Raw genomic sequence first — 26,424 nt, 5'->3', positions numbered from 1 at the left:
GTGTGTGTGTGTGTGTGTGTGTGTGTGTGTGTGTGTGTGTGTGTGTGTGTGTGTGTGTGTGTGTGTGTGTGTGTGTGTGTGTGTGTGTGTGTGTGTGTGTGTGTGTGTGTGTGTGTGTGTGTGTGTGTGTGTGTTTCAGTAGAACACACAGATGCGACACACTACTCAAGTACTTTGTTTTAACTGAAGTGTGTATTTTAGTGGGAAGCAGACATTGCTAGATTGGTTTCTTGGTGACTAAAGATTTCTCATTAATTTTTGAGTTTCCACTGGCACAGTCGTAGAGGCCACAGAGCCCTTTTCTCTTTTTTTTTTGGTGTTTGATATATGATTCAAGTTAACTGAATATTACCTATTGTGGCTAAAAGCTTTTTGTATCTGCCGTTTTGTTTTGGTGCAGCTCATCCTCTTCAAACACACGGGGCCTGTCAATGTTTTGATATGGTGTTTGAATGGAAATCCAGAAATATCCAGAATACTTCTTTCAAATATTCATGAGTACATTCTTGCACTGTCACAATTCAACGTTTTCTGAAGCCAGTGCTTAATTATACAGTTAGGAACCTATTTGACAACCAGAATATATCAAACTGTGCCCTACTCAGTGAGGCGCAAGTCGTGAGCTTGGTGTTAAAAAGGCTCGGTCCCACTGGAGTGCCCTTTGGAGTCACTCAGTCTGATATCTGCCATCATGTGTCTAATCACTGGACTCTCTCCTTAAAGTTGGAACTCTTATGGTTTTAGCTATGGCTGGCTTTGGAAAGCCACAGAGCAACTACTGTGTGCCGCCAAACAACAATCTAAAGTATCATTCAAACTCAATCTAAATCTAAATCTTCATTAGTGTCAAATGAATGTTGAAGTTTTATTTATCAATTGAATGTGCTGCTTTTCTGTTCCTATAAAACACTGTTATGTCTATGATGACTTATCATGAACTTGACTTTAGTCTCAAAGGCAGGAGGAAGTTTTTTTTTTGATATTTCACTGTATTTTGCACCACAAGGTTTCATTCAAATTGGCTTTATGTTGAGATTGGAGTAATTCTCAACAGTAATTGTTTGGTTTTATGAAAATTATAGACATTTTCATCTTGTATACTCTGGGCTACAATAAAGAAGAACTTTAAAGTTTAAATTCAAAGGTTATTATGGACCTATTTTACCAGTCCAATCTACCAACATGAAATTGGACTGTATGTGGCCCCTGAACTAAAATGTGTTTGACACCGCGGGTTTAGAAGTCTAGATATAATTTAAGATTAGGTACTGGAGATGTCCATCAAGTCTGGTATATGCCTCCTGCATGTTAAAATTTTTTGGAATACTACATAACTATACTGAGATCAAATACCAATCACACATAAAGACTACATTCCTTACAAATGTGTTGTTTAATTTAGCATTTCTTGTTACTTCTACATAATAAAACTCCACCGATGTCACTTCTATACCTGCGGTCTTTAGACAAAGCTTGTATGGAGCTGAAGCCAATCCCAGGTGACACTTGTGGGGGGAAAAAAGATAAAGACTGGACAAGTCACAGTCTGCTGTGAACGGTGATAAAGAAATTACTAACCGAGTCTCAGCTCAGTCAATGACACAAACATACACAGTGCAATGTGAGATAACATGCAAGCTTCATTTCCTGTGAATTTCTCATGCGTGTATTGTTTTGTGTGTGTGTGATGTCAATTTAACTGAGAGTGACTGCAACGATTGGTACGGTGCTGCAGTGATCACTCTCTGTTACGTGGGTTTGCAGTGGAGCAGTGGTTAGGACCCATGGCCCACATGTTTAAGTCCCAGCTTTACATGTTCCCCCTGTGCATGTGTGAGTTTTCTACAACTCCTGTAGTCTCATAGTCCTAAATTGGGCATGAATGTAGAAGTCTGTGACTGTGTTTGCCCTATCGTCACCCGGGATTTGCTGAAACCTCCCACAAAGTTGGATAAATCAACGGAGAAGACGGATGAATATGTGTTTGAGGTCTGTCTTTGCTCCAGCCCTGTGAAGAGCTGGTGCAGCATGAAGAACTTTTATTTTAATGACAGCTGGGGTAGAATCCAGCCTTTCCACCCTGACTTGGATAAAGCAGGTAACAAGAGGAGATGTGGAGAAAAAAAAAAATCTAAATTAATGCTTGGATAAAGTGGGTATAAAGCAGAAGTGAGCAAGTAATTTTGTCTTGGAGTGCAATGAAGAGCTGAACCTTAAGTTCTGTTCAATATACTCAACATATTAGTGCTGAGACTCCATTAAGAAATCGATCTTCATATTGAGGGACTTGATCACCAATAAAAATCAGTTAATCGTATTTTAATCGCATCTTAATGTTTGAATGACTGTTTAGCATTGAGGTGATACTATGAACAATTACTTACTACAGTCGTGATGCACATGCGCAGTAGTAGCATTTTCAAAAAGTTGCTTTTTCCACCGTGTATACTAAGACTGAGTCGAAGCACTTTCAAAAAGTTGCATTTTCAGAGATTCCCAGCACCGTTGTAGTGTAAACGAACACCCAAAATGCAACAAAACTTTTACGTTTTCACTTGAAAACATTGTGTAACCGGAGCCGAGGAAAGAGTAAATGTGTGTGCTTTTAACACTTGTTTTTTTTTTCTATAATTATTTATTTTACTTTATCCCATTCAAGTCCCAACTCTTGAATATATTTCTTATATCACATAGCATTATTCGGCTAACATTCAATTTTTTTGTGTTTTTGGTTTTTTTTGTCAGATAAATCATACATAGTAATCGTTCAATACAGCGAAAGGCGAACACATGCAGCACACTGGAACTTAAAAATAAAAAGTAAAGCAATTGTTTTGCAAGCATCATATATAATCAATCAATCGATTGAACTTTATTCATATGGCATTTTTCATACATTCTGTAGCACAGAGTGCTTTATAGACATTGAAAACAAATCACAAAAATACACAACTCATGATCGTTTTAAGCAGAAGGTGTCAGAATCGTTACCACAGGGTAAGAGTTTTTGCGTTTTGATCTTTCGATGTCGGCTCTTCCTATCATTGTGAAGCAGAATTCACCAAGCGTTGGATCGTTCACCCACTAATAAGGAACGTGAGCTGGGTTTAGAAGGTCGTGAGACAGGTTAGTTTTACCCCACTAATGATGTGTTGTTGCAATAGTAATCCTTCCATTAAATTTCTGTCTCATAATCTTCACTAACCAAAGGTCCATATTCTGTCTGCCGGTCTGGTATGGAGGCTGAATAAATGGAAACTGTGCTGACCTTAAAGAACATCAAAATGGGTTTTTGATTTCGCCAAAAACCGTGGAAAACTAATTTCCTTTTCCCCCAAATACTCCCTCTGCATTCATTGGTATCACAAGTAGCCATCTAGATAAACAATACAGTTTTTTGTTTTTTTTGTGCAATAAAAATAATAGTCTCGATAGCGGTAATGCTTCACTGAGTACTTCATAAAGTATTACTGGCCGAGTTTATGCTTTTCATCTTCGCTACAAAAAAACATCTTTATCTTTGTTTTCTTTCAGCTTCACAAATCTTTATGTCCTGTTTGTTGTACACCACAGAGGCTATTACGGCACAGAGGCAGTCGTCGCAGGAAACATGAGGGAGCCCTGATGCTTAATTGATATTTATTTATTGCCCACATACAGTATGCCCTCATAATAGCCACTTAGCCAGACTGAAGTCATTTGCCCACATGCTTCAAAATGATGGTGCTTTTTCCTACTTAGAGCATGCAGGAACATCACTCTGAACTCCCAAACACCCCATGCTGATAATAATTACAATTTTATGCATTTGACGTTGTGACCTTCACCCGGCAAAGTGTTTTAATGGATTCGGCTGCAGCCCAGGTGGACTCTTATCTCGAGCTGTTATTACTGGAGACATTAAGTCGGAGAAAGCCCCTCTAATAGCAGAGACAGATTTGCTGTTGAGAGTGTCAGATTCCCTTTTGATCAACATCCAGCGAGGAAAAACTCGGGTTTCTCCCGAAGCCCTAAATTCCTTAAAGCTCCATCCGGAGTGTGCAGCGCGAAGCCTGCGCCGCCGATAGTGCAGCGGGATGCGGCGCGATGGCTGACAGGGATTACTCACATATTATAGGTCAGCTCCTCGGGGGATTTTAGTTTAATTAAAGACGGTACTCATTAACTCATCAGTGTTCCACCTACAGTATAGTGGCCTTTTCATCTCACCACAATATTGTTCTGTAGGGGATTGTGGGCCATGTAAATTAATAAGCAGCGGGTGATAGCATGCGAGGAATTTTTCCAACAAAACGCTGCACAGGACTTCCTTTTCTTGGCATAAAGCGTTACCAAGACTTCAACTTATTTCTGTAAATATGGAGAACCTTGCTTGTGCAAATGGCAACACAAAACAAATACAGCCAAACGATATTATTCAAATATTGATCGAGGCCTGAGGCCGATTGCTGACGTACGAGTTTCTCAGTGAGAGAAATATCAAACATGCACTGTAGATGAAACCAGACCAGAAGGAACGGTGAAGATTTACCGGGTCGCCTCTAAAAGTTAAGCACAGGAAAGATTTTAATTACAAAAATTGACCGCTCTCACACAACAAGCCTTGACAAACTCACACTTGTCATTTTTGTTTAAAAGACAGACTAATATGTGTTTTAAGATATTATTGAGTTGCAGAATCAGTAAAAAACCTAACTATTCTTATGTGCTTCTATTTTGAAATATCTGATCTAGTCTTTATATATAGCCTGCTATTGTTGGAATAGTTCTATCATTTCAATTAATCTTCATTAAAGTTATGTATATACATATAGAATTAGTCTATTCTAAAAATGTGTTTTAATCTAAAATACTAATATTTTCTAGCATCAACTGGTTTTTGTCATAGTTTCATCTGAGGAATCCTCTAACAAAATACTGCGCCAGATTTCTTTATTACGACATAAATCATTACCACAACTTATTCTTGTAAATATAGAGATCCCAGCTTGTGCAAAGAGTGAAACAAAACAAACCCCACCAAAAGATATTATTCAAATATTGATTGAAGCCCGAGGCTGGTCGCTGACATTCGCGTTTTTCAGAGAGAGAAATACCAAACATGCACTCTGGAAATGTAATGAATCAAAAGATCATATTCTGAGGAGACTTGATAAATATAATCAGAGTTACAATCTTGATTACAAAAAGAAAAAAAGAGAATCCTATTTAATTATTGGAAACTAGTAAATAAAAAAAGAAAACGGGATTAAAAACACAAACTTGTAAATACCGGCTTTGCAGTTGCTTATAGAAACAAACAGCACAGAAGCAGTTCAGTCTCAGCGGTCCACTTACACAACATACCAACGTTTCTTTTACATTTGATGTATTTTCTATTTTCTGACTCCACCTCGCTCCTCCTGTTTCTCCCTGCAGGGCAGTAGTTGGACACAGAGAGCCGTTGCCCGATGATAGTAAAGACAATATCACCATTTTCACCCGAATCCTCGACAGGCTGCTGGATGGATACGACAACAGACTACGTCCCGGGCTGGGAGGTAAGCGGCGGTATATGTTGTAGATATAACCACAAACACCGACACAGTGAAAGATTTCAGCTTCAGGTCAGAGATACATACAGATGAAGCTAAAGAATGTGGATGAGGTATATCAGAGTATCATAGATAACAGCATGGTGATACTACATAATACATGTTTATGTCCCTTTAGCTTTTATAAAGATTGCATCAGAAAGCCTTGTTTATCTTTGGATTGCATGAACCTGCTTTTTTATAAGGCTGAAGTGAAGAAGGAAACCACTTAAAATACGATGTAACTGTACTACACAGATCTACTCTTAATTGCTATTTGGTTGAGAGCTTGACATGGTTCCCGATTTGGTAGATTAGGCTTGTATTTTCTTTTGGTTACTTTCGGTGGGCGTATTGATTCAGTTTGCTTATCAGCTGCATTGCTGACCTGTAGCTTATATCGGCACTTTCAAACGTTTGGTAGATTCCTACGCGAGTCTCAGGCAGCAAGCAGCATAACGACAGGTTGACTCGTCTTTGAATATCGAGAAATTAGGAGTGTGCCTCTTTTGTTTTCATACTTTTTTCCAACAAACAATTATATATGAGCCTCTTCTTTTTTGGTTGTGCGTAACACAGTTGTAGCTGTTATGGACCTAAGCATGACGACACACTACAAGGAAAGGAACCATTAAAGAACAATTATGAGATGTTTTCACAGATCAATCTACAATGCATACCTCATATAGATATCGGAGCATTTCTGTTTTCTATTACGATAAATAAAAAGATAATGTCGCAACGTAAACTCTTCACTGTCCACTCTTAATTTGCCACCATCCAGTGTAAAAAGCAGGCCAGTAAAAGGTTTTCAACCTGATGCACATTCACACATTATTCACAACAACGTTGCTATGCAATGTCCTCGCCAGTCATCAGAAGCAACCTGGTGTTCGGGGTCCTGCATAAAACCACTTCCACAAATGCACATGCGGTGGCGGACGCTGGACTTGTGATCAACCTGCTCAACCAGCTGCAGCAAAGCTTAAACAAAAGCTGAAAGTTGCAAATCATAGGGAACTGGACTAATGGAACTTTCTGTTTATTAGGCCTTAGATTACGGAAAGCTTCGTATTTCGAGGTGATCATTAACTAAAAGAGAAAAGGAGTTAATATATACAGGCTCAATGTGTGATGAAGCTGGAGGAAGATGTTTCCAAAAGGGTGAGGCGTCAATGATGTGGATCTTTTCTCAGTATATCCTGTATTTTGGATTTTGTGAGAATAAATCATGATTCAAAAAAGGAAGTACATGGAGTTCAAAACAAATGAACGAAATGAAATAAGCACTAGTACCAAGCTATAAGTGTAATATCTCTAAAAGGTGGTCAGATTTTTTTAATTTCTATAAATCCACACACCCATAAAAGATATGTTCTGAAAATGAATCAAACTTGAATGAGTATTACTTCTTGTCGTAAATATTAGTCCCCAGATGGCTAAATATTTATTTATATTTTTATTGGCTGTGTTTTTTTTTCGTAAGGCTCATCCACGAAATGAAATCAGTTTAATCCACGGCTGTGCACAGTGAGGCATGATAGCTTGTACAGATGATGGACCGACACCGAGATCATAATGACGTCAGGTCACTTTGTCGCTGCACTGTTGTGGAAATGTGGCTTCCCTTGGGTGAAAGTCTTTGTTCAATCATGCCCAAATGGCAAATAAGCACATATGTCAGTGGAAATCCCTCTAATTGTTGCCATTTCCTCCAAATATTCGCGCCCACCCCCCAGGAAAAAAATGCTGCATAACAGCAAGCCCACATGCTCAAACAGGCTTTGCCATTTCTCAGCCAGCCAGCTGGAAGTGGCCATTTCTGCTCTGATGCATGCCGCTGAAGCCACGAGCGTCCTCGCCGGGCTGAACACCCACCAGGCCGATAACTGGGTCTGTGTGGCAGAAACCAGGAGGAGAAGCAACACGCAGGTCGTTAGTGTTGTAATCCCCCCCCCCCACCACCCACCCATCCACCCCTGCAAGGGCATGCACCAGTCAGGTCTTCCAGCTACCAAATTCTGTATGCGGTGACTCCGAGCTCCAGGTTCTGGACCTATTTTCTTTCGGCTAAAGCAAACTATAACAGAGCCAAAACAACAGGGACAGCAGAAATTGTTCTAATTGGCTGAAATAACACTCTATTCATCAGCCACTCCAGGGATTTTGTTTCAGGGGCTGAGTATATGGTAACACTGTGTTGATATTCAGCTGAATTTATTTATGTGAAATGAGCTCCGAGGCAGGTTTAGCGTCGTCTTACATCTGCAAACAAGCTTGACTTTCCCAGATTTGTGACGCAGGTGGTTACATGACATACTCTCGTCTTTTTTTTTAAATTCTTGATATATAGTCATTAGTTAATGATTTTAAACGTAGATTAGCATGGATTTGTCAGATTGATGGTCACTCTGAAGCAGGTCAAACATAAGGCCCATGGGCCAAAACCAGCCTGGAGGAGACCCCAAGTCGGCCTGCTAAACCACCAAGCAACTAGTTAAGGCTGTTTTAAGTGGCAGCGCAAGGAACAACCTGAATTTTACAGTAAATCCTCTAGTTTAGCTCCATAGAAGTCGAAATCTGTGCCTTTTCCAAGTGTGAGAGGACCGTAGGATGTGTATACATGATATATTGAGGTTTAATGGTGGACCTACTTATATTTTTTTCATCATAAGATAATATTGTTAACTGTTAGGATCCATAGGCAAAACCGATTAGTTTGAAATATCTGGCAAGTCTTTTTATGTATACTGGAACGATCATAGCTGGTTTTGCCTTGAAGCTTACTTTATAAACTGAATTAATTTTCCATGTCCACTATTATAGTCCAAGACATTGTTCAATAAACATCAGAATACATTAGGTTTTAAGCATACAGGTAGGTTTATCTGTTCATGAAAGCAGATGAGCCAAAAGACCAAAAATGACCAATATAGTGTAGCCCGCCTGCTGCATCAGAATCCAGAGCGTCCACCTTTGCTGGAACAAGGCTACCAATCTTCTTCCTGTTGGACGATCGCTCGCCACACTGCTCCTTTTGAGAAACGGTCATGTGGGACCCTCTCAGACACGCAGACTGGATAGAAAGTGAAAAATGCCATTTCATTTTATTTCCAGCAGCATCTATTAGCTCTGCCCCATGCTCTGGTGCATTGTTGTAAACAGAAACGGGGCAGCTCATTCTGTTCCCCTGCCTAGGTCTGCCATGCAAACTGCTGACTCTGTGTTGTGATAATCGTGTATTTGTGAGCGCTATTTGCGTCGCCGGAATGATTAATGTGGAAGTGGATCCCCTCTCTCAGGGGGGCCTTTTGCCAAAGGATTAGAGACTTCACCTGTGGGTGGTTTCTTAGATCTGGGACACAGTTAGAGTCGAGGATCTATTCACTTTTGGAGAAAAGCCTCATCACTCTCTGGTTGTTGCTCCACTGGGAGCAGCTATTTGTCTCGCCGCTGGCCCAAGAGACTGCTTTACACATTCGCCCCAGAGGAAGCTGATTCAGCTCACACTGAAGAGGGCAAAATCTGATCTGTCACGACTTTCATATCATGCCCCACTTAATGCTTTGTTCTAATCGTTTGTGAAGTGTTTGGAAACAGTCCTTCCATGTCACGTCATTAATACCATCATTTAATGTGTTGACTAGCTCCGTGTGTAATGATCAATCTGATTGTTGCTCCAGCTTCTGGAAACATCTATAAATCATGATGACAGAGCAAAAGCAATTACAGAGTTTGCATTGTAACGTAATGTGCAATGATACATGTAATTAGAATAAAAAATACATCGGGGCCCGGCAATATGCGCAGCCTCGTGAGAATCATGCCAGACCCACACAACAATAGACGCCATCGTGTCTAATGTGATTAGAGCGCGGGCGGAAAAAAATTGTGTTAAGGCACCAACGTGTGCCCATTATTTGGATAAAATATACACGCACAGCCCCATGTGTTAATGCTGAACTGTTGTATTTTATTCCTGAGCCAGTCATCCCTCAGGGATTGTTAAATGTTTTTGGGGCAGGCTAACTCAAATTATTTTGGGTCAAAGGGGATGTCCTCTCTCCAAAGATACAAACTTGGGCTTGGCCCAGAGCAGATTTTACGCTGTGGTGGACAAAAGTAGCTTGAGCCAAACAAATGGTAGTTTTACTGACAGAAAAACTATCAAGAAGCATCTGTGAAGTCTCTCGCAGCAACATTTTGCTTCTGAATGGAGGCTGAAAAAAAAAAAAAGCCTCCTGGGACATATCCTGGGGAGCGCAGTAACTAGTGCTGTCCAACGCTGCTCGCTACATTTTAGGAAATGTCGAATACTGTTAGTCCGGCTTTACGTTCCTAAACCTGCAGTCTCTGGCACGACAACAAGGACATGGATTTGACAAAATGATGCACAAAGACGGCTTGAAGCCACCTATTAAGCTGCCGGGAAGGCCACGGATTCTTCACAGGCAGCGCGCGCGTCGTCCTTGGTTCTTCCCCAGTTTGAAGTGTTTCGCTAACCCTTGATTACTGCGGAGGTTTTTATTTGTGAAGCAGCTTAGTTGAAAGCCAACAGGCAGACTTCCTCGTCATGCACACAAACAAGCAGCTTAACAAAGGCTATCGTCTCCTTACTTGCACTGCAATGTCTCCTGCTCATTGTTGTCTCTTTTCCTCAGAGAGTGTGACAGAAGTGAGGACAAACATCTACGTGACAAGTTTCGGGCCAGTGTCGGACACAGATATGGTGAGTAACACTCATCAGATCCAAGCAGCCTTTCATCGCTTCGCAGTGTTGCTGTGAGGCCATTTAAATCGGGGGGTATCTCTGCAGAATTGCACGTAATTTATGTTAAACTTTTTCTTGTGTGATGATGCAACAACATTCACCCTCCAGCCGTTGGCATAATTTTACATGTAATTAGGCCTGGAGCATTATGAAAACAAACTAAAACAGTGGAATAACCCACCGAGTAACTAACCAAAAGTAAACCTTTCTTCTCATGTTTTTACACTGTTGGAGGCACCAGACCGACACTGCAAAGCTAAAAACAATATTCCTGTTGTGCTCAAAGAAAACCACTTTATGCACGAGGCGCTCCACCTGTCCACCTGATCTTGCTCCTGCACAGTCCCTTATACATGATTTTGACACTGGCGGGCCTTGTAATTTATTTTTTATTACGATTTCTTCTGTGCTACATTAATGCATCCAAGCACCAAAGCTGCACTAGAGTAACCCAGACTTTCTGTAATGTGCTGTGTGTCAGCGTCTGGGCCAGACATTGTCGAAAGAGATGCAACATTATGATGTTGTCTGTCATCGAGTACCAAAATCTAGGTCGGGCAGTTTGAGCTCAGGACAAGATGGAATTTTAAAAAGGAAACTATGACTAATGTGACTCGCCGCCGATGGCCATGCAGGTGAGCCATGCCTCATATTTTAGTTGCCCAAACATTCAAAAAATTAGAATAAAATGGGGAAAATACAAAATTTATGTCCTGACATTATATCATACCTCGTCATTTGGATTGAGTCACTCTCACTCAACACGCTCTCTTTTCATCAGTACTATTTTTGGTTAATTTCCTTCACAAGCCCTGGATGACCTCCTTTAAACAGCAGCTGCCGGAGACGCTTTGTGCTTCATCTTGGGACCTTATGCGGCATTTGACATATTTGATCATGCAGCTCTAATTGACCGCTGTGAGCTCTGGGTGGTTTCCTCCTCTCTCAGCACAGAGACGGCTCGACAGCTTGTGTGACGTGGCAAAGATTAGTTGCGTTTGGAAAAACTTTGGAGTGCTCGGGTCTCAATGGAGAGCTGCTTCACCCAGAGCGATGGCGCTGCTCTTAGCTTCTCAGGAGCGGCTCAAGGTTACAGCTGTCAGACTCCGACTCCACGTGATTCATTGAGAGATCTCTGGAGGATCTCATATGCTTGTGTGAGGTCAGTTATAGTGGAGAGCAAACCAACCAGCCAAGTAAACCAACAGTACAAGGCATTTTTGAAGCTACAGAACCGTTGCAGGCATCCCACGAAAGTTAGCCGTAGTTTTAAATTATTAAGAAAATATATCTTGCATATTGATGACATTTAAATTCACGGGCTTGGAGAAGATTCGTCATTCACTGCGGGCACAGCTCTGGGTGATGTGTGGTCGACTGAGAATATTTCCACAGTCCCAAGTTGCAGAATTCAATCTGTGTTTATGCTTTCTGCTGGCTGTGATTCATATGTTTTTGAAGTGAAGCTTCACTGAAGCCCAACTCTGCATATTTAAACTAGTGGCGGCACTGGATTGAAAAGTGATCATCAAACTAATTAGGGGCTTGGTAATTAATCCCAATTAATGACATTTTAAATGTCTCTATGTGATACATGATGCAACATGTTTTAATTCAAACTGATTTTGGTAGATGAGTGAATCATTTCATAGATTTATACAAATGCATACATCAAATGCATATTTTTAAAACACATTTGTCGAGATTAGAGTTAAAAAAAGAACATATCGTACAATTCTTAACATCCATGCAGAAAGGCCGGTGAAGTTGGCCACAGGAGATCCTTCCTTCATCAGATTCTATAACCACTCTTGTAAATAGTGTTTGTTGTAGTTTTCTGCCAATTCTTTTCTTTCCATGTAGATATCAATTGCTCATTTTAACATTCTATTTCTTCTATGTGCTCTATTCTGTGTGGAGCAAGGCTGCAAAAGTAATTCCACATACTGAATGTTGAGTATTAGAGGGCATCAAACAGTTGAATTGCTTTGGTGGCATGGAAATTCTTGTTGTGTATTTTGCACACAGGCGTGCTCTTACCCAACCCTGTATTTAACTGTTTCCATCCAACAGACTAAAAAAAGTAATCTTTCTTAAGAGTATTCTCAGGTGCACTAAATTCCATGTTGACGTTTAGAACTAAAGCAAATGCACTTTATTTCCAAAAAGATTTCTTCTTTCAGTAATTACTGAATTTACTTTAATACGTCAATGTTACAGAATTTTAAACAGTATGCTGATAAAGTACAAAATCAGAGGAATAATATTAGAAGTATTATTCATCACAATTAATTTCAGTAAAGTTATTATGCAATTTTTTGATGCGATAACAGTAAGGAGCTACTTTCTAGTTGAACGTATGTAAAAACAACATTTATGTCTTTAGTGCTCTGCTTGGCCCCGTTTACAATACATTTCAAGTCAAAGTGTAGAATTTGTGCATTTTTGTTTTTCGAAAAGTTTCGCGTTTAACATTTTTAAAACTGTTTACACATAAACACTGAAAAATAATATGTAGATAGCATACCAGGCCACAAGTTGGCGCTGTTGGTTGTTTTTGGAATGAAGCCACACACATACAAGCAGAGAAGGAGAACATTGCATGAGCAGTGGTGAGTACACAGTCAGACGACAAAGCTGGATCGTTATTACAGTGACTCTCATCTGTAAAACTACCAAGTCCTCAAAGAGTGAGCAGCAAATATAGCACTCTGGAGTTCACCATTGTCATCAAATGAGCAGAACTATTTACTACAGCTGTGCTGCGCATGCACAGTAACAGCATTATTTTTTTTGTTTAAGTTGCATTTTCTGTCACTCCAAGCAACACTGTCGTATAAAAAGACGCCCAAACCGCAACGAAAGTTTTTCGTTTTCACTTTTCTTTGTTAAAAGGGAAAACCCTATAACCTTACATCATCACCGCTATTCACGAGCTACATTTGGTTAACGTGTTTCCGTTACGGTGAACAGCTCAGGGTGTAGTTACTAGCAATTGTGTCTGCAGCGGATCTCCGTTATTACTCTTCTCCTGCACAGAAGGCTCAAATGATTGAAGTAGTCAAAGGTCTTCAGTGGATAGTGTTTATCCACCAGCATTTTCCTACTTGTTATCTCTTTCTGCTTCAGCCGGCAGGCTGTGGTCATCAGGAGACCCGGGAGGGAAGTTAGCCTGGGATACCAGCTCTGAAGCCAGGTCCCCTCAGTCGACAAAACTCTCAACTTGCTTTGAGACACAAGGAACTGTTTACTGTTTATTTGCAAGAACAAGCTGCTGAAACTGTTGCCTTTTATTGGTTCAGAAATTCTAAACTGATGGTGCCACTATGAAGCCTGGCTATCTCAAAATGAATCGGAAAGAGAAAACAATTATAAACACAATTAATGTGAAGGTGTAATTTCATGTATTGCTTTTGAAAACTAGCCGAGTGGTGTCAAATAATTAATAATTTTTTGCAACACAACTCGCCAAACATTGTAAATGACAAAATTGTAGACAATTAAGTGGTTTGTCATTAAAAAAAAAAAATTGCTTTTGCTTTTAGTCATGTGGGCAAATTAGCATATAAATGCCAGCTTTCAATCAGGTTTACCAAAATAATTAAAAGATTATTATAATTGTCGCCAGTATAGCACTGCGGCTTCTGTCCATGCTGGATGCAGTTCCTGGTGTCCGTTCAACATTTCATGAAAATGAAAACCCTTTGGTGGACGTCCACCTTCAAGAGATCATCCCTGCCATTGTGAAGATGGAATATGTGAAGCAAAGTATGTTGAGCTTGCTTTGTGAGGGAGCCTTGGCTGCCATACTTTACAACAATAGACAGTGCTTTATCTTTTCCAGCACATATCACCTTTGGGGTCTCTCGGAGCTCAATTTTAGATCCAATCCTTTATTCCCTTCACATGCTCTGCTTGGCAGCAACATGAATCAACGGAAAACAGCATGGGACACAGAAGCCCACTTGTTGTAACGTTCCGGTCAGAGCCACAGTTAGCGAGGTCAGCGAGGGGGCATTTTGTCTCCTGTCAAAAGCAAAGCACCTGCTGTCGGCACGCACATACATCTTCTGCCTTTAATCAATGACTGTAAAGTAGCAGCCGGGGTGTTTGACTCCTCCCAGATGCAAGGAAATAACATCAGCATATTGCATTTTTCACATTTCTGCGTTTCCTCGTCAGTATCAGGTCATTACCCAGGCAGGGCTCGTTTTGGCCCCAGGCAGCGTCGGGTTTTCCTGCCACAAACTCTCATGGACGCTGCACAAAGGCTTCAAATGTTTCCTTTCAAGATTCTCCACAGTCGAGCCTCAAAAGATCATCAAGCTCGGCCATTGGAAGACTTCACGCCACAGAAAAGGCATCGACAGTCTGTAAACAATATGCAGTGCAGTCTGAAAGAATACTCAATCTTGTTTCAGTCTGTCATATTGGATGTGGGATTTGGCTGAATTTATTTCTATGGATTTGCAACCAAGCGAAGGTCTGTGAAAACTAATTTAAGCAATTAGAAATGTAATAAAGCCCATAATATCATAAAATAGATTAAAGTAAACTACACAAAACCTGCAAAAAAAAAAGTGTATTTACAAGAAATGCAGTCTTTTTTTAATGTATTATGACGTTATTGGCAAGATGTTGTTATGACAATGGATCAATTATGTTATTACACTATTGGCAAGTTTTTTACAATATAGGCTTTATTCCATTACAAAAAACGAAATTATCACATTATTTTGTTATTGGCCATTACTACATGATTTGGTCTTACAGCCTGACACATTTAAATGTAATCATCAACTAAAGCGGTTTACATTTTATTCTATTTGTTAAATGATTTCAAAATCCAGTTAACATTGTTGGAGCTTCAGAGCAAAACTTTTCAAGAGTAGCTCCTCACAGCCGACTTCCCAAACGGGCTGAATGTGTTGCAGAGTTCTTGGACAGGATTGCAAAAATATAACGTTGTGAAGAGATTAATCCTTTGTACCTTCAGGTCATTTATTGAGAGGAGTTAGTGAAAAGACGAGGCCAAACTTTATACAGTGAACAGAGGATTGTGGGCACAACTAAATAAGTAGGTCTCCGGTCTGAATTCTCATAATGAGCAGCATCAATCGCTGAAACTGGTGGTCATTTCTAGAAGAGGTTTCCTCTGAGGGTGAGTGGGTTGCTCAGGTTTTAGAATCTGAAGGGGAGCGTGGCTTTGTGGTTCCGTTTCCGTGATCTGGTGAGTAAGAGCCAATGAAAGCCCATCGACGGTTTGGTCGGGGTTTATGCGATCGTGTTTTTTGGATCATGAGTTTGGATCAGGACAGCCGCTGAGTATTGAGCACTGCAGTGAACAGTTGTGGGAAACTCGACCGCTTTTCTAGGTCAGTTAAAGAGAGAAAAACGGCTAATCCTGGAGGTATGTCTGAGGTGGAAACGAGCTTTGTCAGTATTTCCTTGATGTGTTCACCAAAGGAAAGTTTTGTTTTGAAGACAATACACCAGAGTTCAGCTGATTAATTGGAGGCAGCCATGTAGTGATTAAAACAAAGAGGGAAACTGGCCGTGCAGTGCTGAGGGACATAAAAAAACATCTTTTCACTCAGTCTATATCTTGTTATCAGGCACTACTTTTTTTTTTTTTTTTTGTCAAAACTTATTTCCTTTAATGAAGCTCTTTAATAAGCCCTCTTAACTGGTGCTCCACCTCCGAAAGGAATAAACTTCAGCGCCTGCAGATTTTGATGCAATGCGGGAACTTGAACACACGATAACCCCCTGCGAGTCAAATGTGTGCGGGTCGTCACGCTCTCAGCGAGACACATCGACGTTTTTTGTCAGCGTACAAATGAAGGCGATGAAGTCTTCATTGGTCTTGAGTCTCGAAGGCTCTGAAGCGGTAAAAGGCAATCGAAGTATAAGTTAACGGGTTACAATGTGGTGGACACGATTGTCATTATCATTATATATTGTTCTTCAGCTAGTGCCAGGACACTATAGATCGGTTTTTTAAGAAGTGCTTTTTTTGCATTGTGATGAGTTTCATATAGATTCAAAGAGCCACTTGATTCTTCGGAACTTTAACACCAGAGGAAAAACCTCATTACCTTATTGAAAAGCACAGAAATTAAATTAATAGTTTGTGCTTCAGCTTTTTCAGAGTGGACTTTTACACAACGGGAATGGTCTGAAACAATCTCATGTGCATCTAAAATATGCGTCGCTCTGTTGCTACCATATATTACCGTGACTGGAAACACACTCTCTATTGGGATTACACTGCTATTAATATACAAATGTACGTTTCCCCCAGGACCAACAGATTTGGAGTGTAGTCATGTTATCTATTTATTCTATTTATATGTTTGTTGCAAAGACCTTGGGAGTACCGTAGATGTTTTCTGGATGTGTGAGATTCTAATTGAGTAAATTGTCTCTTTGAGCTAAAGGCTCATTTTAGTCAGACAACCACAACAAGGTAACCTAGGAAGTAAAAGCGCTTCGCTTTTACACAGCAGGCTTTGGAATATTGTGTCCGTTCACACGGAAAATGCTGAAAACGATGTAGCTTTCATGTACGAGTTGGTTGTTGACAACAATACGCTCTAAACATTAGGAATGGAGAGTACACGGACATCGGTATGGACAGACGATGAAGTTTGATTGTTATTACAGGTGACTAACTACTCAAAAGGTTTGTCCACCTTGGAAGCCGTTTCCAAAACGTTGTGTTTTCAGTGGCTCGGAGCAGCGTTGTCGTGTAAACGGACACCAAAAACACAACAGAGGTTTTTCCCGTTTTCCCTTCAAAACGCTGCACATAAACGGGGACAAAAGGAGCCACAAGTTTTCAGTGGACACCAGGAGAAGAATAGAACGCGTCACTGAAGTAACTTCAACCTGGAAAGGAACATTACAGTTCTCTTAAGTGTGTAAATCATGGTTTTCTTTTCTTTTCTACAGGGCTGCTCACAGATTGACACGGACTGAGAGTGTCTGAGGGCTTTGTGTAACGGCATTGTCCATGTGTGCAGGCCTTCATTGAACAGGCCAATTGTTTGCATGCTGAGCGAGCACTGTATTTTATGTCACACAGTTTTTACTGGGAATCGACTCAGCCTGACAACGTGAATAGTCGGCTATTGAGGTCATGCTAACAAGCTCCCAAATCTATTGCTGACATACTGATAATAATCGGAGGAAGGTTGTTTACACCAAATCAATTCCCCTTGTAGCAATTTGATAGTATCAACACACCATCTTCTTTTTTTTTTTTTAACTATCATTACAAAAATATTTTTTCCATCCAAACCTTTCATGACCTCAGCATTTATCTCAGCCATTAAAGGTACAACTCCTGGGAATAATAAAGTCATGCATAAAGCTTTGTTCCAATCTATCAAGCAAATGCATAGAAATTTCTTTAGATTGGTAATGTTTTTGTTGGCTTGAGGAACTACATGACAGTTGAAGTCGTTCAGTTGAACCCTCTGGGACTGTACCAAAAGTCTTGGTGCTTCTTGAGATATTTTGGGGAGGATCAGAGTGTCCAACTGACACCCCCAGAGTCATGCTCCAAACATGGCTAAAAATGTAGAGCTCAAATACTCTGGGACAGTTGAAACCGAGATGTTCCTAGACAGAGCACGCTCTATACCCTCGGCATTTCATATTCTATGTTGTCTGCATCCAGTGGTCCAATTACCCATCCCTGTAATATCAAGTGTCCCAGAAATGTCTGCTTCTCGCTCACCCTCGGGGCCACTGGTTCAGTCTTCCCTGGGACCCCAATACGCCACATCTGCCTCGAGCATCTCGTATCACAACAGGAGAGAAGCTAACTGCATAATCGGCATGAAACTTACATATCAGGCCAATAACATGAAACCTTGTCTGGAGTTGTGCCCCACTAAAGAAAATCTCAGAAGTTAGTCACAACAGGGGCAGGGATATGGGTTACAATCTTGACGTTGATCTCTGGTAAGTGGTTGGATGTGTTTCTTAACCTCAAGTCTCCCCCTTCTCACTGCCTCTTCTTATTTTTTTGTTCCATCTCCCCCTTTTCTTCTCAGAAACTCTATGGAGTCACATCTTATTCACATGCATGCAGCGTCACAGCACATGTACCTGCTTCATGGTGGGATTTGACAAGCCTCTGCTGATGAAATGTGAAGCGATTTCAGATGCCACATGTACTGCGCTGCTGCTCTCTTTGACAAAGACATCAGATCTCACCAGGGCTGCAGGATTTCAGGGGGGCTAAACATTTCTGTGATACCCGAGATTTTCAGCGCATATCCTCGTGCTTAAAATTCAGGGAAGCAGCGACGTCGATATGTATCATCGGTTCAAGGTCTGGACGGAGCAGATGGATGTTTGTGCCACTAAAATTTCAAGGTGAACTCTTGGATTCTTTATTAATCACGACGCCCTTGTTCAAAGACGTGTAAGCCCAATTAAGCCCACCATTTCAGAGAACATGTGGAATTTAAATGTGTTTTCTCCGAAGCTTTCAGAAAAGATGTACTCTTAAAATAGAGCTTGCTTTTTTTAATGTTCTTTTTTGTACACTCTTGGTACAGGTCAGTGTGTTCTCTAACGTCACAAGGTGATTCATGTGCGGGGGTTGGAAAGAATTGGGGGGGAGACAAAAAAAAAGTGCAGGCACAGTCCACATGCACCCAATCAACCAAGGTTTTTTTGTAATAATGACAGCCTAACATGAAAATATCAGTATCCTGCAATCATTTGGCAATCAAAGTCAAAGTGTTTGACTTTGTGAGCTTACAAACGTATTGAAAAGAGGCCGCCACGTTTAATCAAACAAAGACAATGACAGATATACTCGAGGGAAAAGGTACAGATGTGCATTTTCAATACAGCCACTCTATTTACTGTCAGGCTGAATTTTTTATTTTATTTTTTTAAATCTTACAATCCGATCATGTAAAGTGAGACTCTGAATAGAAAATAAAATTCTACAATCGTGAATATAAAGAAATCTAAATACATTTTCAGAGGAGGAATTAAAAAATAAAAAATAAAAAAAACACACATTCCCAAAACTTGGCTGGGCTGTGTATGAAATGTGATTACTCCTAATTTCAATTATATTTTAAAATGAAACGACAGATTTTATTTTCAAAAAGAAACTCCTAAGACTTGATACTTGGTTGAGCGTGAATATAAACTGATTAATTAGCATATGCTCGTTAGGGCTCACATTGTGCCGAGTCTCTCACAGTGAACTTCTCTCAGTAGTCACCACTGTCAGTGTCAGCTGCTTGTAAACATGCTGTATTCACACAGCTGCACGATTTAGATCTTTTCACAGTCATTTGGAATCTTGATCTAGAAAATGAACACTTGACATAGTGACAGTGATGAAATAAAAATTCACACTGCGCAGGTAAAGCTTTAGACGATAGTTCTGATTTAACCTGTGCTGTAATTCTAAACACAAGTGCAACCAGTGCACCAATAATAGCAAAGCTATAATGCTAAAAAAAAAATTATAATTAAAAAATTAAAGAATGATTCTCTTTACAGCTGTTTGTATCACTGAGCAGCCGGTTTAGCAGAGAAGCACCAGTTTCTCCATTTGGGTTCACACAGAGGACATTGTAGTAACGTTTCTCTTTGATATAAATCATTCAATGGTGAAACTTGTAAAGAACAGAGCAGCAAACAAATGGACTTCCTGACTCAGCAAAACAAGAATTTGTAAACATGACTTATTCAGTTTTGAATTTTGAACTGCTTCACACTTTCTGATGAGAAATGCGGAGGGTTGCAGGTTTGAATCCCACTGCTCCAAGCATGTATAATTAAGGTTAACTGTGAATAGGATGAATTGAACGGAGAAATATTATCCCTGAGAGAATCAAAGAATTTAACACAGGGTCTAACAGAAAAATACATATTTAAAAAAAAAAAAAAAAAGAAGCAGATTTTCTTAAAGCCTTGGTTAAATGTTTAAAAGGTGACACTAAGACAGGATTGTTTTACTCATAATGACTCCTGACCAAAATACTCTTGCAACCGCATGCTCATCCACCATTCCTCCGACCTCTTTAGGATTTCCGTGCGCCGTCTGAATGCAGCAGTGATGTGAAGCACTTATGAACTGAAACACATCATCAGTGAGCACAATTTGCTCATCCTTAACGGTGTATACATATTGATTGGTCGGCAAGGTTGGGCATGATGGACACAGTTCATTTGCACTTACGTTAATATATCCATTCACTGTAATCTCTTCCATTATCCCTAACCATTTGAGCATCTCAAAAGAGCCACTCATTTCCCAATGAGGCTCATGTGCGAGGCGCTTCCACACGTTCACCTCCACATCTCTGCTTCTGAATCCACGGAACACAATGTTCTTGTCTGTAGTCGGGCGCAGTGAGTGCCGGGACGTGTTTACGCCTCAGAGCTGCAGACGCCTGTGAACTCTGAAGATAATTGGAGTTGGTGTGGGATTCACAGCTCATTGCAAATCTCACACAGGTTACGCTCCCAGCAGGGAAAGGTGAACAGCCAACGAGAAGCGAAGCGAACGGAGATAATTGACAATGGGAGAATAAGAGGGACTTGTAATTAAGACATTCATCAAGTCTCTGACTGATCATTACAATGCCCAGAGTGTGAAATCCACAAGAGATAGGTCCACTTGATATGCTCCCTCTAAGAAGTGATCTGTATCACAAACACACACCTAAACTCGGAGGATGTCTTCGGCTTGCTTTGCACTGTCAAAATCGAGACATCATGGCATATATCATGAATTCCATTCCTGCACAACATATTGGAAAAACGGTCCCCGTGCACAATATAATATCTCGTCAGAGGCACTACATCAAACCTGTCAGACCAGACAGCTGATCTAGATCAACAGAACAAGTGCATCAAGCCTGGAACTGAAGACAATAACTTGTTGTATGCATAAAGAAAGTCCAGGACAACTTGTACAGGTCTCCCCACTGTTAGAAACGTCTAATCGTCATCATGTATTGAATGGTAAAGGGATTTTAAATATGTAGCCAGTTTTACATTTACATTTACTTGATGATTTGAACCATCAACCATCGAATCGGAAGTTCACACCAGTAAATATTCACACCAAAATGTATGTGTCAGATGTGGAAGGTTAGCTCATCCAAGGCCTATAGGATATTTGTTGGAGCGGGTTTTCACATCACAGCAGGACAATGTTTTAGTAATGATTTCACTCAATATCTCTGGCTGTTTTGCATTTGGTCTACGTCTCCACTTATATTGACTTAGCTCATCTCGCAGCATTAAATGGCTGCAGTCAAACGTATCAGGAGCACGTTGAAGACACAACCAGGGGCCTTTGGATCTTTTATTCATCTACAAGCATTCTTTTTTTCTGCTCGTATCCCTTGTCTGCTCCAGCCCCCAAGTGCACAACCGAAAACCCAAGGCACTAGTCCACCTGGGAGAAAAATCGCTTGAAATTCTTTATTTTAAAGGTGAACAGTCTGTGTGCAAAGTCCAGGTTCCAGGGTAGTTATCCTCTCTGGCTTTGTTTTTGTGCAAACTCAGCATCTTCGACTCAGTTGAGAATGGTTGTTTTTCTTCCCCCCAACATGTAAAAAATTTGCATGACTTTACATTTATGTTTTCTACACTAAAATGACAGAACTCTAATTTGCAGAAATTTCGAATTTGCCAAGCCACCATGTAACAAATGAAACTTGTGTGACAGCTCACCTGAACTGGGCTGACAAAAGGTACACTTTCATCAGCTGTCATACACTGACAGAATCTTAGGCAGATAGAAAATTCAAAGAAATGATTTCTACAATCTAAGTAAAGCATCATAAACTTGAGTCCACATATGTTATGAGCCTGCCATTTACATAATACCATGTACTCCCAAAACAACAAATTATTGTGTTAATAACCCAATACCATTTTCATTTTCTTGGTTATTAGACAAAGCCCCTCACTTTACCTCATAATTCGAATGTACCTTATTACAGCTCAGACCAACAAAACATGGATTTGCACAAGTACATTGATAGCTTTGGTTTCTAAAGAACCATACAACTCAAAACATTAACAGGAAACCAGTCCCATCAAAACTACTAAAACTCATCAGACTGAAATAACGTAATCCAATGACAGACATGTACAGATATGCTTCAAACTGGAGCCTGCTGACATGATTAAAATGGGACGTACTAAGCAAATGTTTCGAATTTAATGATATAATTTATTCCATTTAAAGACTGCATTAATATTCCATCAGATATTAGACACAACCTTCCTGCCATTATCAGGGTCCCAGACAGTGTGTGGTTATTTAACATCTAGACCCATTTAGCTGCCTACCTTAACTGCCACCTTTATCAGCTATTTCCTATCATTTTCCTCATTTCCTTTCATTTTCATCACTTTCTGCCCTGCCATTGGCTGCTTCTCTTCCACTGCTGCTGCTCCACTGTGACCAACACTCCGAGCAGAGGAGACATGCCTTTGTGTGCATGACGTGGTTGTGTCGCGTTTTATAATCCTTGTTTTTATCTCTTCTTTGCGCGCTCCCTCTCCAGTGAAATGCCGCAGTGGAAATCCCACAGTCTTGACTCAGAGCGTGCAGTAATTAACCTCGACTTGAAAACATCAGAGGCTCATTTAGTTATGGCACACAAGTGACAGTGCTTCTACATCTTTAGGGAGACGTGCAAATAAACATGAATCAAAATACCCCGGAATGCACTGCAGAGTTTCGTAATAACCGGCTCCGAGTTGTTTCCATGCAACGGCTAAGGTGACTCCATTGAATGTAACCTGATGTGACTTCTTGAGCTCACTGGCGCTGAAACAGACAAAAGCCTCGCTGTGTACTTTGAGGCTTACAGTACTTGAAAGCATACGGGAAGTGCATCCAACAGGCTGAAATTGTTTTGGTGTCTCGGGCTGTGCTCAGGCTGTCAGTCAAAGCTCGCTTTGTGAGCATACCCAGCAGAGAATCTGATCCAAGTCTGAACGGCCACAAATCACACGTGTTCTGCTTATGACAAAGCCTGTTTCAATCCATATGTGTTTTCCCTGTGTGGACCGCACTCCGCGCCGGACCGCGATGCCAAGTCTGACAGCTGCACGAACAATATCTCGGAGCGGAAGAATATTCTCAGCGTGTTGTCTCATTGTTTTGATCAAACCCGCACAGCGGCTCCACATTGCCATGCGGTGAATACCGGAGTCCATGTCATTGCCCTCCCTGTTGGGTTGTTTATGGCTTCTTGTGGACACGTGGTCGTCACCGTAGCAACCGGTGTGTACAAGACCAACAAACACACGGATCGGCTGATCAGACCTGATCACCCACCACGCAAAATGAGAATCAGTGACTCTTTCAAATACCTGCAGCAAAAATGATAATACAGGAGATTTTATTAGAATCACATATTGGTGACTGTTTCACTTTTTAGATATCGATTAAACCATCTGTATCCATCTAGGCATCATTTTAGACATGCATTTGCCTATTTAGCATGTACTCATCCATCTAGTCACCTATTGAGCTATGCATCCCTCCATCCATGTGTCTATTTAACCATCGACCTATCCATCTATTCATCCCTTTAATCATGTGTCCAGTCTTAGACGTATCCATCTATCCCCTTACAGCCACGTATCTCTCAATTTATTCAGCCGCCTCATCATCTATGTAGCCATCCAGCCAACTTCCCAGCAGTCCATCCATCTACCCGCCTCTCTGAAATTGAAAGCACACTGGGGGCTTGTGGCCGACGTCTGCTGGCTGCAGCAGGTAGAAGCAGCTGAGGCAAGAACTGCAGAGTCAGTTAATAATTCTCTCTGGCTTGTCACTTTGAGTGACCCTTCTCACGAGGCACACCCTCATTTAATTTACTGTTAATCTAGGAATATTGATTATGGCTCCTTTGAGTCATTCATCACCTATTTAAAAGATTTTCTTTAAACTCACTTATCTTTAGTTCTGCGCCGTTGCACTGAATTGCGCCGTGGGAATTTGCCGTCTTTTTTTTTTTTTTTACTTTTAAATAAAGCGTTTAAGTGAGAAGCAAAATAATAACTGTTGCGCTCTGTAATTACATTTTCGATTCTGTTCTTTTATTCCGCTTTCCAGGTTCAGCTTTTTATTCTTTTAAACATTTTTTTTTAGCAATACATTTGAATAGATAATGCATCAGGGACTTATTTAAATGCATACTTTTTTTTTCTCTAAAGTTTACTTTTAATCCATCTGGGGAGCACTGTGGCATGTGACTCCCCTCTTTGCATTTCCCATCATGCTCTGCTTTTAAATCAAGGCAAGGTGTCAACAAATATTCTACAGGTATACATTATGTGTGAAGAGGTATTCAGTATTTATGTATTTGCAACACTGCTGTTATGAATGCATTGCAGAGTGTCATTTAAATTGGAGTCGTTCGCCGCTGTAAATCTGTTCCTCTGCATGAAAAAATACCGAGACGTTTGAAAACTACTGTTGGGTAGACGCTCCGCTCTGTCTCCTCTGTCAAGGAGAAATCAATCACTTAGTCCCTGGAGGAACACCAGCTGGCATGAGAGCCGATTGTGCCATTTGGCCTTGTGTAGAGATTGACTCTACTCTTCCTCATTCCTGTCATTCAATCTTCAAATTAATTCCTTGAGTTTAAAGGAGATTCCCCTCCAAAAGAAAACAAACGAATGATGGCTTTACCCCGGCGGGCCGAGCCCACTATTGTCTGGTTAATCATCGCTGGATGTTTTTACACTGATTGGGGAACAGTTTGGCATCTCATACAGAAAAGAATAGGGAGAGCTCGGGAGTGTTAATGTGGTGAATAGAGATTTGAATGGTTCTCGAGGCCAAAACAGAGTCAGACTTTGATGGAGTGTTGCTCTAAAGTTTTTGGTCAAAGAGGCTCAGGAGAGAAGCCAAGTAAATCACAGTGTGGTGTTTGTCCTGGTGTCCACATGAGTGCAGTCATCGGTCAGTCTCGTGACCCAGAAATGACACTATGGTCTGGACCGAGAATCTAATATGTGACCAGACAGAACAGGGCTAAATGGACGGAAAATACAGAGATGTCTTCACAACAAAATGAAAGAAGATAACTGCATCATCATAAGTGTTTTTTGACAATAAATCCTATAGTGTTAAATGGTGCCACATTTGTTAGAAACATGTATTGGTGGGATGTGCTGCAGAGCCAAATATGTAGATTGTACTCATGAAACAAATTGCAAAACGGTTATACATTGACTTGTTTGGTGAAATGTGATGGATCAGAGGAATGAATTCAATGGAACCCATGCAATTTATTAGAATTTAATTAAACAGCCTCTGTCTCATGGTGCTCACCAGCCTGCTCTCACTCTTTATACCACCAGCATTTGTGGCAATCATGTCGCTTTCAAATTGCCTTTGAACTATTAATATGAGCTGTTTTCAATGTTACAGATCAGAGGTTATAAACGGCCCATCCTGTTTATACCAGTATCCTGAGGATATACTCAGGGCAGCTTTCAGGAAGTTTTGTTTTGAAACATGGCTGCAGGCAATGTGACATGTTATTGGAAACAGGGTTTTATTTGTTTTCAGAGGAAGTAGAGGTTTATTTTTTTATTATTTAAATGACTGATATTCTGCTATTGTGCTGCTTGTACTTATGAAGTCAAAAGTGAAAAAACAGCTGCTTTACAACAAACATCCATCCTGTTGTCTTGTGGTGTTACAATAAAATGGAATGCTACGACGCCTGTTATTTCAGAAATTGAAGTCAATCTATTTGAGAAATTCCCAGTATTTAGGAACCTGAAATACAGTGTCCGTGAACAGGGTTGTGTTGGTCACTGGAGTCAAGCTGATGCCACAATTGTTCAAAAGGGTTGAGGTCAAGGGGGAAACTGCGGTCACCTTGGAGGATAGAAACTCTCAGCCCGAGGCCCAGTTACATGACAACGTTTCAAGTGAAAACGCATCGTTTTTACTTTTTCTTTTTAGAAAAGTTTCTCGTTGACACAGCAATATTTTGAAAACGATGTCCCTTCACCGGAAATGGCAGGAATGCTGAAATGTAGTCAACA

The 26,424-nt window shown here is 40.6% G+C and overlaps 1 protein-coding gene across 1 annotated transcript in view; it reads left to right on the top strand.

The window, feature by feature from the left end:
* Positions 1–26,424, top strand: part of gabra3 (gamma-aminobutyric acid type A receptor subunit alpha3) — a 111,486-nt gene that overhangs the window by 55,069 nt on the left and 29,993 nt on the right. Inside the window, exons 3-4 of the mRNA XM_080483680.1 lie at positions 5,419–5,540; positions 10,235–10,302. Coding sequence (XP_080339806.1) covers positions 5,419–5,540; positions 10,235–10,302 — 190 coding nt within the window. The remainder of the gene's footprint in view (positions 1–5,418; positions 5,541–10,234; positions 10,303–26,424) is intronic.

Source organism: Lipophrys pholis (genome assembly GCF_963383615.2).
Source record: "Lipophrys pholis genome assembly, chromosome: 16".
NCBI lineage: Eukaryota > Metazoa > Chordata > Actinopteri > Blenniiformes > Blenniidae > Lipophrys > Lipophrys pholis.
This window is presented reverse-complemented; position numbering and strand designations above follow the sequence as displayed.